The sequence below is a fragment of the Leptopilina heterotoma genome, unplaced genomic scaffold, assembly GCF_015476425.1.
Source record: "Leptopilina heterotoma isolate Lh14 unplaced genomic scaffold, ASM1547642v1 Lhet_234, whole genome shotgun sequence".
Taxonomy (NCBI): Eukaryota; Metazoa; Arthropoda; class Insecta; order Hymenoptera; family Figitidae; genus Leptopilina; species Leptopilina heterotoma.
The window spans coordinates 384,367-401,115 of NW_025110951.1; the positions used below are offsets into that span (position 1 = coordinate 384,367).

Here is a 16,749-nt window from a genome sequence, read left to right on the forward strand (position 1 = left end):
AGAGAGGCAAAACTGGGGGGCAGCTGTGCAAACTCAACAAGATATTAGTTGAGAAGCAAAAGAAGAGTCGTGGATTTATCACATCGAGCACAACCAACAGTTTCGAAGGGGATCGACGACACCGTCAATGAGATCCATTCACGAGGGTACAGTCACCCTTGAAAATTATCTTCAACTACACAAATTCTCCTGTCGAATGTGTGTGACACACGAGAAAAAATTTGCACCAAAGAAATCTGTTTAAATTTAAAGAATATATTTTATAGAATCCGTTATAAAGACTTTACAGAATCTTTTATAGAATCTGTTAAAGAATATTTTGAAGAGTCTGTTAAAGAAGACTTTGAAGAGTATGTTAAAGAATACTTTGAAGAATCTGTTAAAGAATATTTTGAAGAGTTTGTTAAAGAATACTTTGAAGAATCTGTTAAAGAATATTTTGAAGAGTTTGTTAAAGAATACTTTGAAGAATCTGTTAAACAATACTTTGAAAGAATCTGTTAAAGAATATTTTGAAGAGTTTGTTAAAGAATACTTTGAAGAATCTGTTAAAGAATATTTTGAAGAGTTTGTTAAAGAATACTTTGAAGAATCTGTTAAACAATACTTTGAAAGAATCTGTTAAAGAATATTTTGAAGAGTTTGTTAAAAAATACTTTGAAGAATCTGTTAAACAATACTTTGAAGAATCTGTTAAACAATATTTTGAAGAGTTTGTTAAAGAATACTTTGAAGAATCTGTTAAACAATACTTTGAAAAATCTATTAAAGAATATGTTGAAAAGTATGTTAAAAGATCTGTTAAACAATACTTTGGAGAATCTGTTAAACAATACTTTGAAGAATCTGTTAAACAATATTTTGAAGAGTATGTTAAAGAATACTTCGAAGAATCTGTTAAAGAAATCGTTACGAGAACAATTTAAAAAACCCTTTAAAGAAGTTTTTGGAAGCATCTTTAGAAGCATTTTTTGTAGAAACATTTTTTTTCAAGCAAACTCTTTAAGAATTTCACTTTCTTTGATCAACATCCACATATATTTAATAAGGATGAGAGTGAGGAGAAAAAAGTTGTGGCCTTTTGCGACCTACGAGTCTTCTCGACTTATTAGAGGTGCCAAGTTCGATTCCCCGAAGCGTGGGTTGTGTGAGGGTTTCTTGTTATATGTCATGGAGAAACGTCTGCCTCGGTTGACGAGTAGAGACCCCCCAGTGTCAGTTGGTGGTTTGGGTCCTCGGGACGGTGTCGTGAGGTCCCTCCAGGCGCAGGATATCCTGATATCATCTTATAGGTTCTTGGCTAGGAACATAGGAATCCTGTCTATTTGTCCCAGTGTCAGAGAGGAAATCAAATGGAATACTCAACTCTCATTTTACACCCTCGTGTCCTTGTAATGAATCTTATTATTCTTTCCGAATTTATCTCAAAGATTGTTCCATTTAATTATCAAAATCTGATAATTATTACCAACGTCGAAAATTATTAAAAATTAATATTTGTAGCAAGTCGATTTACTATTCTCCTAAAGAAACGATAAATTAACAGGAAAATCGTTTCTTGATGATGGCATTAATAAAAACTGGACGATAAGAAACCTAAAGACTTTTAAATTGAAGAATTTTTGTTTATACACACATACGCAATATACATTCCACTCAATGAAAATTAATGTTCTCGAAATACAATTTGAAAAGAATTAAAGTTGAAAAATACTAATTGAAGAATGAAAGCCTTCCATTAAGAAAATAAATGATGATGTTGTTGTATAAACATTTTTTTTCTTCTGGAAAATTTAAAAAATTGTTCGGAATTAATTTATCTTTTGAAAGATTTCAATTTAGAAAAAGTAGCATAGAATATAAATTGTTTCTCTGAAATGATTGCGAGAGATGAAAAAAAAGAACACACAAATGTTCTACTTTATAAGCTGGGGCAACTATTTTATTAGCTGATGCAACTGTTTGAATAGTAGTCACTTTATCTCATAAAATCCCCATTTCTACCAATGAAATACTAACCGATTTTTTCACCGAAGCAAAGAAATTTCTGTTTTCTTTTCAGAAAAGTTAAATTCAAAAAGAGGGTATCAAAATTGTGACCTAAAAGTGAGAAAAAGTAAAATTTAAGGGAAAAATTATTATCAATAATAGTTACTGAAAAGGTTAAATTAAAAAGGGTATCAAGACCTAGAAGTGAAGTGAGAACATTATCTAAAATTAAAAATTGCTTTTTGAATGATGGCGATGGGGGCCAGAAGACAAGTTTCATAAAGAGATGATAAGACGCAACAAAGATCGACTTATAAAAATTTCTCTCCCCCGGTGATATTAATAACCTCTTTAAAAAACTTGTCTTAATGAGGGAGGGATTTAAATGCCATCAGGAGAAATTTGTTTCTCTTGAGTTGTGGAGAATCGTTTATACCTAGAAACTGTATTTTGAAAGGGACAAAGAAAAAAAATACCCCCCGGGGGGAATGCTCAAGTGGTTCTGAATCGAAAATTCGATTTCAGTATCATGAAGTTAGGGAACAGTTGTGTGCAGTTGATGGGCCCATCGATCAGACGTCTTCAGTGGACGATGGGGTATCCATTAATAACCATTTATATGGTGACCCCTTATATTCCTTCTCAAGAGATTCTTTTTTTTCGATTCGCTCTTATCTTGTCTCCCTCACCGTCTTTCGAAGTTCTTTTTTCTTTTCTCCCACTTCACAAATAGGGGGAGAAAAAATAAAAAACCTTACGAAGTTCTTTTCTCCCACTTCTCGCTAATTTGTTCTTTAATAATTTTTGATAAACTTTTTAGAAATGCAACTTTCGACCTAAAGGCCAATCGGATTACTTTGGACAGCGTTTTTTTAATCGTTGGTCATAAGTATCGTCAACTGCGAAATGCAAAAGTGGTTATAATCTCAAACTGTCAAAACTAAAAATTAATCATCAGTTGTCAACAGCATCGTCAACTGCAAACTGCAACTATGGTTATAATCTTAAATTGTCAAAACAAAACTTAATCATCAGTCACTTAATTTGATGAGTTCCAACAAGAATTCGTCAAAAGTAACGTCAACTTCTTTTCGCCAACCTAAAAATCGAGGGAGAAAAGAAAAAACCTTTACGAAGTTCTTTTCTCCCACCTCAAAAAGGGGGAGAAAAGATTTTAAAAACCATGCGAAATGGGAGAAAATAAATTTGCAAGGTTTTTTTCCTTTCTCCCACCCCACAAGGTGGGGATTGCACAGTGGGAAAAAGAAAAAATTGAAGTGGGAGAAAAGAAAAAATTCTTAAGAGAGAAACTCTCTTAAGAGACTCATCGTTGTATGCACTCGAGTTATTATTATTATTATCATGATGATGATGCTGTTGGTGTGAGATTTTTCGTATCTAACGTCAGCGCCTTGGAATCGAGATGATAGACTCTCTGGTACCGGGAATTCCTTGTACGACGCAATGCTCGACACCATGTGTCTATTTTCTTGAGACGAATGGATGAACACATTGAGCCCGATGAGTGATTATTGTGTTGTAATGAAAACGATTGTCAGACTTTGATCGAGCGATCGCTATACGATCCACACTCACACACACACACACACACACAAACACTCTATCGTTTTACGACCCAAAGCGCGTTGGCGTTCCATTTCCGCTGAATTCAATTTCAACTAGTCGCCGACACTCGACTAAATTCCTTCCTTTTGGATTGGCGGAAATTGCTACGTAATCTTCCTTTATTAAAAGTACTGGAAAAGTTTAAATTTTTAGAATTTATAAAAAAAACTCTTAATTCTACTTCAATTGATTCGAAATTAACTGAATTTTGAAAGAGTTGCGTTTACAATACTCATAAATAAATAAACTTCAAAAGGTTTTAATTCAATTATTTTTATAAATAATAATATTCTTTACAGGATTTCAGTTATTTAAAAAAAAATTAATTAATCAAAGCTAATACAGCAGGAGGAAACAAATTAAATACAACGCTTTTATTACGATTTTACTTTCTTTCTAAATTTGAGTCAATGAAATTTGCTGATTCAAATTTATAGAGCGAGAATCAGCAAAATTCGATGATTCAAATTTAGAGAGTTGGAAAGAACCCTAGATCCTAAAATTCTGAAAAAAATTCAAAACTAGAAAATAAAGCGTCGTAATCGTAAAATATTAATCCGCTTGAGGTGTGAAAATAGAAACAACGAAATGAAAGAACAAGTTTCTCTGTATAATCTCTTTTTATGAAAGGGAAGAAGATCGATAAGGATGATCAGGTGTGAGTTGAGGACCTGCAGACACACGTGGCTCGATCGAATTGATTCGTCCGGCGTGCCTTCCTCGTTCATGCATTATTATCCTCCCTTCATCTCTCGTTCGCCTTCTTTCTCTTCTTTTTCATTGTTTTTCGAGTATTCTCCGCCGACGCGAGATAACATCTATCCTGACGATCCTGCACCCTCGGAATGCTGGGCGTGCCAGACAAGAGTCGTCTTCCACGTGGGCTGCTGCCCCCGTGTACATATTGAGAGAAAACGTCCCTGAAACTGTATCTCTCCACTATTTTCATAGATGGGATCATTAAAAGGCAAAAAATAAAACTACCAACAGCAACCCATACTTATGGAAGAAAAATATTTATTTTTTTCTTTTTTTCTATATCACGAACTTGTTTTTTTCTAATGACAAAAATATGGAAACTTTCCGCTCTATGTAAATGAATGTAATAACGAATTTTTTTTTCTTTTTCTTTAAGCGTATTTAAATACAGAGGATATTTGAGGCGTGTTCGGATCTAAAGACAGGGAGAAAATTTGACACTGATTATGGAGTCTAATCACCTTAAGATAAATCTTAATGAGTTGTATTCCGATTTAACTTAAAAAATTTTAATGAAAAAAATTTCCGAAATTCATCTATTTCAAAAATGTTATTGTTTATGAAAATAATTGAATTCTTTTGGAAAATTTTATTATAGTAGATATTAAAAATAATTTAATTTCCAAAAATTTTTTAAAAATAATTTAATTCCTCAGAAAAATATAATTATGTATGAAAATAATTGAATTTTTGGAATGAAATTTATTAATATTTTTAAAAATAAATGAATTCATAAAAAGAATTTTATTATTTATGAATATAATTGAAATTTTGACAAATTTATTAAATTTTTTTTTCAATTATTGAATTTCTATGAAAATTTTATTGTTTATAAAAATAATTGAAATTGTAGTCTACAAATTCGACGCTTTTATTCCGATTTTACTGGAACAACTTTTATTTCGACCCAACGGAATCTGCGTGGGTCACACAAACTTGTATTAAAATAATAATTTGTCGCGATAGGCAGATAAATATAAATGAACAGGAACACGAGACTCCTTTTTAAAAAAATATATAAATCGTATAATTCAAGTTATGCGTGAATATATAATAAAATTATATAAAACATTGTTCCCGGCGCCATTCGGTCGGGATTTATGGCTCATTTTTACAACCTGCGCCAATTGAACTGTGCAATTTGTCCTATTACTTAATCCCACGTTGTCGTCTTGTTACAGTTCGTTGATCTGGGAGTGGTGACGAGTGTCGAGATCAACCACAAGCCCGTAGAATTCGCCAGAAAGGGCCAGGAAGTCTGCATCAAAATTGAACCCGTACCTGGTGAGGCACCCAAGATGTTCGGTCGGCACTTTGACGAAAAGGACTTCATCATCAGCAAGGTAAGTTTTTTTTTACTTATTTTACGCTCAAGTTCGAAAAAGAATTGTTCTTTTTATAACTTTTGTTTTCCAAATCGAAAAAAAATTCTTTTCTCACTTTTTCTTATCAAAAAGAAAAGATATTTTTTTGGGTATCTGATAATTTGGAGAGTGAATCGGAATATTTTTTAAGATCAGGAAAAAAGTCGAAATTTAGTCTGAAAATCAGGGATAAGTCAGGGTTGAACAAAATAAATTTTTGTAGCAAGCTTGTTAATGCACCGATGGTATAAAAAAGAACAGCTAAATTTTGTAGAGAAATGCATTTCAAAAAGAAAAAAACACACTGTGAGGAAATAAGTTTTTCCCCCCTGCTGATGAAAAGCAGTCATTGAGAGAGAATATCTCTGAATGAATAAAGAGAAAAATTCGCCCACTTATCGATGATAGTGAATGATGTGAGACACCAAAGGCTATAGATCAGAGATCATCTCTTTACGATCCGTCAATGGAATCGATCGAAGGCCGACATCTATGATGGAACAGCTGCTGCTGCTCGTGAGTATCGACCTTGTGTACTCTCACGCAGGCGCGTAATACGGTGCCATGGACCATTCGCATCAGCTTCGTCAATGAAATCCCCGTGCTCTTTCACTCTAGCGACGCGAGACGGTGTGTGCACCTGCGTCTCGTGCACACGCGTGTTCCGAAAAACGAACCGGTTTCAAATTCTACATTCACCACCACCATATGAATTAGCTCGTTTCAGGAACACACTTTGTAAAATGAAACTCTCCATATCGTTTCGAAGAAATTGAAAAGTTTTTTCTTTCTCTTTTTTTTTGATAAAATGAAATAAACCCTCTCGCGAGAGTAATGAATCGGTTTGTCTTTACCCACGCAAAAACTCACCTAGGGGGGTCGTTTACGACCCCGTGAATTAATTAAACAAGTTGTTTGTTTTTTCGGTTGGATGGAAAAGCAGGTTCTTTGAATGGGACTTTTGAACTTTCTTTAGCAGCAGGTGGCAAGTGCGAGGCGAGAATTAGACGCTTTATGGCGAAGACTGATTTTTACTATGATAAAGGGTATTAATGGCTCATCATAAACGTTGTGGACTTCGCAACCAACAAAATAATATTTAATCTCCAACTTGTCAAAACTAAAAATTAATCTCCAGACTTATTTTCGACATATTTTCTCAATAAGAGAATAATACTTGATGCTGTATTTTTGCATCGGCGAACGAGAATTCACTAGATCGAAAATTTGTTTTTTTAATAATTTTTTAAACTTTTCAGGAATGGAACTTTCGACCTAATGTCCAATGGGATTGCTTTAGACAGCGTTTTTTTAATCGTTGATCATAAGTATCATCAACTGCAAACTGCAACTATGGTTATAATCTCAAACTGTCAAAACAAAACTTAATCATCAGTCACTTCATTTGATGAGTTCCAACAAGAATTCGTCAAAAGTAACGTCAACTGCAAACTGCAAAGTTGATTATAATCTCAAACTGTCAAAACTAAAAATCAATCTTCAGACATATTTTCGTAATAAGAGAAAGACGTGAACAAAGAATTGGTTTTCCAGACTTAATTTTGCTATAGGGAATTAAGTGGATTAAGATGGAAGATGTAAATTCTGCTCGACATTTAGAAAATCTGATGATAATGAAAAATTGCGTTCTGATTATTTAAATTTAGGTATTTTTCAAAGTCGAGACTGTATCTCGTGTGTGTTAACAACAATTTACATTCTAATATTGACACAACACATTCATCTTCGCCCGCGTACAACATTTCCGTTGCGATAATTGGAGTGAGTGCGGGGGTGGACGCAGACACCATTTATATAAAACGAATCTAATATCAAATTCGTTATAAATGTTGACGCTCCATTTATCCTTTGGATTAGAAAGTTACTGTCAAAATCGATTCAGATTATCCTCCGTTATAATGGTTTTGATCAGATTTTCATTTGCGTTATAGAAAATAGTCTTTAAATTTTTTTTCTTTTTTGCTCCTTTTTCTTTTTTGCTTCTTTCTTCTTTTTGCTGTTTTTTTGGTCGTTTTTGATCTTTTTTCCTTATTGCTTTTTCTTTTTGTTCTTCTTCGCCCATTTTTTGTTCCGATTTGCTCTTTTTCCGATCTTCACTTTTTTGCCTCACACTTCTTTTTTGCTCCGCTTTTTAAACTTTGCAATAAGTAGCGTGCGTTTTAAAATTGAAAAGGAATTTTTTTTGCGGTACCTTTAAATTTTAATATGCATGGATCGAAAAGCTTTGGCAAAAGTAACCGTACACCGTCAGCCAACATCGTAGGACGTGACCGCATAATGCGATGCATTTCCCTTCCTGGACAACGACGCCGACACTCCTGTCGCCTTTTTGCGATACAATCTAATGATATCTCTCCCACCTCTTCACTCCTCTCCTCTCTCTTCTCCGTATAAAAACTTCTCTTTCTCCTTGTCTGCCCCCTGGCGCGGAAATTGTACATAACGGACTATTGGTTTCCCCTCTATTACTTTTCACGATGAGGCGTGAATATCAATAAGGAATCTTATCGTATAGGATATTTTTTTGCAAAATCGAAATTTAATTTTCCTTCGATTTCAAATTATAAAAAATATACGAAGATTTATTCGAAGCATTTTTAGAATCACGAAAATTCTTCGGGGAAAAGGTGAAAATTTCTTTTGGAAATCAGGGAGAAGTTAAATTTTTGTGACAAGACCGGAAGTATTAATTTCTTTTAGAGGAATCGATACATTATGTCATGCGCTGAGTTGTCGAGCTTTTAAATTCAAAATGGTTATACAGTGACAAATGTGGTTTTCGTTATAAGTAATAATTTTTTTTGTTGGAGTACCGTCCTGATAATATGAGGTATAATTAGCTGACCTTCCGTTCTTCGTATATGTCGATCTTTGCGTGGTTAACGAGGTGTGTCAGGCTGTCGCGTGGCCTTTCCATCGTCTGCTCATTCAGTCGCACGACGTTCCTTCTTTTCATCGATCCGACGCGACGCCCCATTCATAAGTTCGTCCGATTGTCAAGTCCCACGCACTCGTTTACGCTGCTTAACCATTTCGTGTGCCCACCAAGTCACTTCATTTAGAAAACACCAAATTATATTATTTAAGCATTTTATGAAACGCTCTCGAGGGCACTGAGGCTTGACAAAAGAAGTGGAGTCTTTTTCCCTCTCAAAGGGCGGCAAGTCAACTTAAATGTTTCAATTTTTGATTGCTGCGTGTGCAATGTGAAAAGAAATATATCGAATTTTTAGTGAAGCGAATATTGTTTTCTTGTTGGATAAAGCAAAGGTTCAATGAACGTGAGTCGATACCAAATTTTCTGCTATGTAGTTATCAAGTCGAGTGGAATTGGTCTCAACGGAGCGGAATATAATACTTGATGCTGTATTTTTGCATCGGCGAACGAGAATCCACTAGATCGAAAATTTATTTTTTTTAAATAATTTTTTATATTTTTCAGGAATGGAACTTTCGACCTAATGGCCAATGGAATTACTTTGGGCAGCGTTTTTTTAATCGTCGGTCAGAAGTATCGTCAACTGCGAAATGCAAAAGTGGTTATAATCTCAAACTGTCAAAACAAAACTTAATCATCAGTTGTCAACAGTATCGTCAACTGCAAACTGCAACTTTGGTTATAATCTTAAACTGTCAAAACAAAAATTAATCATCGTCACTTCAATTGATGAGTCCCAACAAGAATAGCCGAAAATTAAACTTTTCCCCCATCATCAACTCCCTTGAGAATTATTTTTAATTAATTAAGCATAGGATCTAAATTTATTTTTGGTACGAATTAGATAATATAACTAAAAGTACAAGGTTTTTTACTGGAAGTAGCGGAGGGGAATTGATGAATAAAAGAGAAAACATGATCGGGATGAATGGGAGAGTGACCGATAGGTAAATAGTGGTAAGGTGCGTGGTTCGCCATCGAACGAAAGAGTGATTCATGAGACTTTATTTGAGACCACGGTGCGGCCTCGAAATACGGCTCAAGTGCCGCAATGAATGATCGAGTGACCGAGTGAGCGAGAGAGGAACCATCGGAGCAAAAGAGAAGGCTATCGAGCGTTCGTTATATAATCTCAAAATGCCAGCCAACATTGAGACCATTCATTGATTTCCACATATTTACGACTGGCAGAGGAAAATGTATCGATTTACGCACTATTCGATATCGCTGCTCTCAAATGATAACTGCACACACCTCCTATTTTATACACATGTACGTATATCTCTCTGCTAGTTTCAACCACCACTCTTCTAAAGCAACTCGTATCAGTGGCGTAGTACCACAATATTCTATTCGAGATTTTTCGAAGTTTGATTCGAACTTGAAATCAAAATGTTCGATTGTCTAAATTTTCTTCTTCTTCTTGGTTTTTAATGGTTTCGAATTAATCAGGCCACTTCTTGTTTTGTCTAAATGACACTGAACGTCAAGGAAATTCAAAACTTCGAGTAAGTCCGGAAATCCAAAAGTTGGAGTAGTAAGTCTGGATATCCAAATGTTCGAGTAGCTAAACGTCCGGATATTTAAACATTCGATTGTCTTAACTTCAGGATATCTAAACAGAGTACCCTAAAGTACCATTTTGATTTGAATTTTGAAAACTTTTTCTAATTTTGAAAATTAGTTCCAAAGTAGTGAATAGATGTCTGTCATTATAGTGTGAGATGGTAAAAACATTTCTATTTTTTGTAGTATTGTGTGAGAAATACGCAAAGATCTGTCGTTTCCTGTTTCTTTTGCTTCATTTCTTCTTTTTTTTCACGTTGAGAGACTTTCGTCAACGAAAATGTCTCTTGCTGAAACAAATATAGAGAAAGAGAGAGAGAGAGAGAGAGACTGCAAACGTTCACAGAAGGCACGGCGTCGATTCAAGTGGTCAACACGTGTGTCGTTGCCGCTTCACGGACTCGTTGAATTACACAAGGATATACAAACGGCTCTTTTTGCTGTAAAGAGGGAAAAAAAACTCGACCAGGAAGTGGAAATGACGTCACTCGAGGTACTCGTTGCCGGGCAACGATGTCGTTGACACGAGATCACGGTCTCGTTCCATTGAACTCGCAACTCCTCAGATTTTATATATACTCTAAATCAAAAACTCATTTTTAACCACATTTACTTCGAAAATCAACTAAATTAACTTCAACATTAAATTATATTTTCACTGTCAAAAATTTAAGTCCAAAACCTAATTTTTTTGCCCGAAAAATTTTGAAATGATGTCTCAATGTCGCAAAGGGGGAATACTTCAAGATTGTGTCACAGGTCAGGGAAATGTCAGGAAAGAACAGAATTAAATTTTTGGCGCATATTTTTTTTATTTTTAGCATTCGTTGTAGCATAAAATGTAGAGTATACTGGCTGTAATCGCGAGTTGGCAATGTGCTGAGTGTGTGGCGGTTATTAAATTTCAAAAGGGAGCGCTATTGACAATGGAAAGTGACAAAGTGTTCGCTTTCCATGGTAATTCAAGTAAGCCATTTTTTTCATATTTAAACTTCCCATGCGTCATTCTTATTATAGACAATCAGCTTAATGAGACGACACACCTAGCTGAAAAGGCGTGCCTCTCTCTCTTGAAAAACAAAAAAAAATTTCTTCGAAATTACAAATAAAATTACTCTCTCGCACTTTCATTTCCTCAAAGTTTTATAAATCTCCAATAATCAAAATTTTACAACTCTCTTTTATTTTCCCTGTAATAATTTTTTTCCATTCTCATCAAAAAATCAGAAAGTATTAGCTTTTTGGGAATAGGTAAAAATTAGAATAGGTATAATATAAAATAACCGGATGTGATATTTTTCGATTATTTGATGGAATTTCTACAATCTTGAGATTAGAATTTCGATTTTTTGTTGATTCGGTACATTTGTGTTAGAGTGAGTAGGTGTTTGGCGGCATCTTTAGTGGTCAAAATTTTTGCCCTCTATTTCTATCGTCAAAAAAGTTTCATTGAAGCGTTTTGCTATCATCATTGGCATTGGAAACTCCATTAAGCGATGTATTGGTGTAGGCGTCAGATAAGAATAACGGCGACCGAGGAGACTCGAGTCCGCGTTTCGCCTCAACGTCGATAAGACATGTCTCGCTCACGATTTCTCAATGAAACTTTAACACTCATCTTCCCTCCACTTATAGGTGTTATATTCTATCCCCCCCTCTCTCTCTTTCCCTCTTGACGAAACCCACGTATGTCTAATTTTTTTTCAATTTATAAGCACTTTTGTGCCTTAACTTTTTGAGTTTGTCTCAATTTGATATCGTAATTGTAAGAATAGAAAGAAATAAATTTTCTGACAGACAGAAGAGAAAGAAAGAGTGGGATTTTTGAATAGTTTAATTTTGAAAGAGAGACAACAGTGGCGGTCTTTAATGATCATTCTAAAACAATCAGTGATTTATTTACGGAGCTGGAATCTGGGTCATTTGAGCTTGCACGTATATTATTGAGAAATCGACAACGCAAGAGACCCACGTCAGTCGGGAGCTGTGAGAGCGCATACCGCAATCTTATATTTATTTATATAAGAATCCTGCCGATGGTTCTCCAACTTATGACTCTGAGGTCATTTGTCTATTGATTTTATAAAATTCCACCAAATTTCGCTCTTTCTATTTCATTTTCCTCCAAAAGGTGTGTACGATTTTCTGCATTTCGAGAATCTGTAAATTATTATTTACAATTTCTTCATGTTTTGTAATAATTAAAGATGGTTGAGTGATAGCTTTCGTTTTACAGTGCGAGAAAGAAAAAAAAGTAAATTTAGAAAAAAAGTGTCAGCAGAAACAGCATTTAATTAAGAGTCTTATCAGATGGGTGTTTATCAAAGGATGGTAATCTATAGGCTCGCAAACATGATATTATCATATTTCACAGTTGTTCGTTGAGCAAATTTTCGTTATCTGACGTTTAATTGCTTCTGAACAAATTTATGAATCAGGTGAGGCCTTGAGGGCTCGGCACAATGACTATTCTTTTTCATTGAGCACTTTTCGAACACAAATAAAAAAAACTGAAAAAAGAATCAGTTCTCCGATTCCGAAGTTAAAAATAATGAAACAGTTTTTCTACGAATATCAAATTGAGAAAAAAAAAGTATCAAATTTGTTACAACAATTTTAAAACCTTTCTTTGTGTCAATTTTGAAATCATTGGAATAGCTGGAGCTAAATTAGAAAAGTTGATTAGAAATTAGATAAAAAAGTTGATAATAGAAAATTGATTCCTTAGATGAAAATGAATTGATAGGAGGATAGATGGAAATTGACTTTTTTCGAGGTGTAATTAAAGAGAAATGTTTAGGAATAGAATGCGCGTGAATAGATTAATTAAATATGGGGAGGCTTATTTGGAAAAGGAAGATGCACATCCGGCGACCACCTGCTGACTTGTGAGGCACATTCTACGCCACTTCCGGTCTTCATGGAAACTCTATCAGGATCCCCCTTAAGAGAGACTCTTTTACACTTCTCTTATCCACAACACTTGCAACGATTCCTTTACTCCTTCTCTTCCTCTGGGAATGCTAATTAATTATATGGCCCTTCGCAATTCTTATTCGAGACTCGCATTTCTCATTCATTTCCCGCGCGACTGCAAAAATTTACCGACAAAGAGAGCTCATCCTTCCTTCAAGGACAATCCTAATCTTTCTGTCTTTAAAAAATCTTCTCTTTCTTCTTCCTCTGTTTTTTATTCTGCCTATTCTTCTTCCTCTGCATCTTTTTCTAGTGCTTCTTCTTCTGTTTCTACTTCTTCTTCTTCTTCTTCTTCTTCTGCTTCATATTCTTCTTCTTTTTTTACTGTTTCTTCTGCTGTTACTTCTTCTTTTTCTGCTGCTTCTACTTCTTCTTCGAAAAAATAAAAAAAACTCTGAAAAGAAATTGAACGATTGAAACTGAGAAAAGAAAAGAAACTATTATAAAGAAACTATAAGTAACTATAAATTTTGGAAAAATTTGGTTATAAATGGCCAGAAATTTGCCTTATTGGGAAATTGAAGTGGGGAGAGAAATTATGAATCAAATATAAGGGATGAATAAAAATAGAGGGTCACAAGCTGAATTGGGTATTTTCACATTCACCCCAGTTTTCCTCGACCTCATTGAGAATAATGGCTGAGCCATATAGAAAAGGGTCGTAACTCTGGCAACGAAAACGTCAATGAAAGTGACCCAGTGACCTCATTTTGTTTCACAAGGACGTTCAGGATCCTCCAAACGCAATATTGCTTCCGGCAAATTTTCTTTTTCTGTCTCTTTCTCCCTCTGTCTCTCTCTCTCTTTCTCAGGTAATCTTTATTCTTCAATTACTACCAAGTGTAGTCTCCAAATAGATGTCGTCAATTATTCTCAATTTTTTATTTCATTCCTTTATAAATAGAGAAAAATTCCTCTTAAAAGTAGGTAGAAATTAGAATTTAGATTGAAAATTAGAATTCAATTATTTCTATAAATTTCAATAAACTTCTTCCAAAGAATGGAATTATTTTCAAAAAATTTAATAGAAATTTTCAATTTTTTTACTGAAAATTCTCGAAATAATTGAATTTATTTCAGAAAATTCGGAAAAATTCAATTATTTTCAAAAATTTGAATAAAATTCTTCGCAAGAATTCAATTATTTTTAAAAGTTTGAATAAAATTCTTCGCAAAAATTCAATTTTAAGAAATATTCAATTATTCAATTATAAATTATTTTCAAAAAGTTTAATAGAGAATTTTTATTTTTTAATTAAATTTCTCGAAATATTTAAATTAATTTCAAATTGGTGTAAAAAATTCGGAAAAATTCAATTATTTTCAAAAATTTGAATAAAATTCATCTCAAGAATTCAATTATTTTCAAAAATTTTGATGAAGTTCTTTATAGGAATTTAATTTTAAGAAATATTCAATTATCAATTATCAAATATTCAATTATTTAATTATTCAATATTAAGAATTCAATTTTAAGAAATATTCAATTATTCAATTATCAAATATTCAATTATCACATATTCAATTATTTAATTATTCAATGATCAAATATTCAATTATCAAATATTCAATTATTAAATATTCAATTATCAAGTATTCAATTATTCAATTGTCAAATATTTAATTATAAATATTATTAATCTTTGTATTTAAATAATTGAATTCTGGTAGATACGTTTTTAGTTCTACTATCAGATAAGTTTTATATGACCATTAAGAACTTTTTACTCATTTTTCTTATAGTTGCAATTTTATTATAGTTGTAGTTTTAATTCCCGTACTAAAACTTGTATGAAATGTAGTTTTTTCTTTGCTGCGAGCTTATTAAAAGTTGTTTAGTGAATGGGGAAAAGTTGCTCCATTTCTAGATTAGCAACTTTTCATTGATCACTTTGAAACTGACCTGGTTTTCTTTGAGGGCATGACTCGAGGGAGATTCAATGACGTAAGAGAGTAAAAATTCAACTTGCCGCAGAAAACGAGAATTTCGCCAAATTTCTTTGCCAAATTCTTTGTTGTAATTAAATTAACATTCTTTTTCTCTTGCAACAGAAAAGAAAAATTTACATTTAAAACCCTAAAATTATTTTCTTCTTTTTGTGCTTTTTTTCCTTCCTTTTTTGTAAACTAGAAACTTTTTTTTTTAAACTAGAAAAATTAAAAACACCAAAATTGTGAAATTACTGAAAAACGAGAAATTTTATTTCTTATTTTGTTATTTAATTTTTTTTTTCTATTTATAGTTTTTCTGTGGATATCAAATTGAGACAAAAAGGGAATCAAAAGTGTTGCGTGGCAACACTTTTGATTTCCTTTTTGTCTCAATTTGATATCCGCAGAAAAATTGTGTTGTAAAGTAAGAAGAATTTTAATTTATAATTACAACGGGCAATTAGTTTAAAAATTAAAAAACAATAAGCAATTTTTTGAAAACAAAAATGTTGAACAATTGTTGAAAACAATAAAAAAGTTGAAAAAGCAAGCAATTAATTTATTAAAAGGAAAAGAGTAAATTAAGCACCTGTAACTGTAAGTTACAATTTTTAATAAAATTTTAAATTTAATTTTAATTGAAAATGTTAAAAATTCAGAGACACTCCTTCGAAATGTATACGAGAATCGTAAAGTGTAGCGAAAGATTCGTAAAAAGCTAAAAATATGAGACATCGAGTTCTAAAAGGAGAGCTCTTATCATGTGTAAAAATAAATCAAGAGGGGAGGGAGTATCGATCCAGGTGTTAGAATTGAGTAAATTGTTGGAGCCAATGATCGTGAGACTTTATAAAAGAAGTCAGCCAATGGACGAGGAGAATTGGCATTTTGGGGAAGGGGTTTTTAGTCGAGTTTATTGAACGAAACTGCATCATCCATCCCCCAGGCGAGGAGTTTCCTGAGGGTTGGAAAATTCAATTGTCGAGGGTGGATTTCGGCCATCGACCTCTATAAATTCTCTCTCGCTGTCTCTCTCTTTCTTTCTCTTTCCGCTTTTCTCTTCTTTTTCTTCCGCAAAAGACTTGGAAAAAGTTTATTAAACCTTTAATCAGGTTTACCACAAAAATTCAATTTTGTTTTTTCTTTCTCTGACATTTTTCTAATTTCCAGACAGAATTATTTCGAAAAAGTAAAATATCACTGAAAGTAATGTGTCGAACATCCCTCGATTATTTTCAAGAATTTCAATGTATTTAAATTACATTACATAATTTAAAAATTCAATTATTTTTTATAGAATTTTTAGAAATTTCAATTATTTTTTACAGAATTTTTGGAAATTTCAATTATTTAAAGAATTTTTAATTATTTTTGAAGAAACACAACTAAATATTTAATAAAATTAATGTGTCGAACTTATCTCGATTACTTTTGAAAATTCAATTATTTTATATAGAATTTTATGGAATTTCAATTATTTTAAAAATTTTAAATTTATTCTTCATAAAAGAAATAGAAATGAAATAATTTTAAAACTTAATTTGTCCAACTTCCCGAGACTACTTACAAGAATTTCAA

General features: G+C 32.9%; 1 protein-coding gene across 2 annotated transcripts in view; it reads left to right on the forward strand.

The window, feature by feature from the left end:
* Positions 1-16,749, forward strand: part of LOC122502558 (eukaryotic translation initiation factor 5B) — a 177,254-nt gene that overhangs the window by 145,574 nt on the left and 14,931 nt on the right. For both annotated transcript variants that reach the window (XM_043612673.1, XM_043612674.1), the window contains exon 15: positions 5,556-5,717. In XM_043612673.1, coding sequence (XP_043468608.1) covers positions 5,556-5,717 — 162 coding nt within the window. The remainder of the gene's footprint in view (positions 1-5,555; positions 5,718-16,749) is intronic.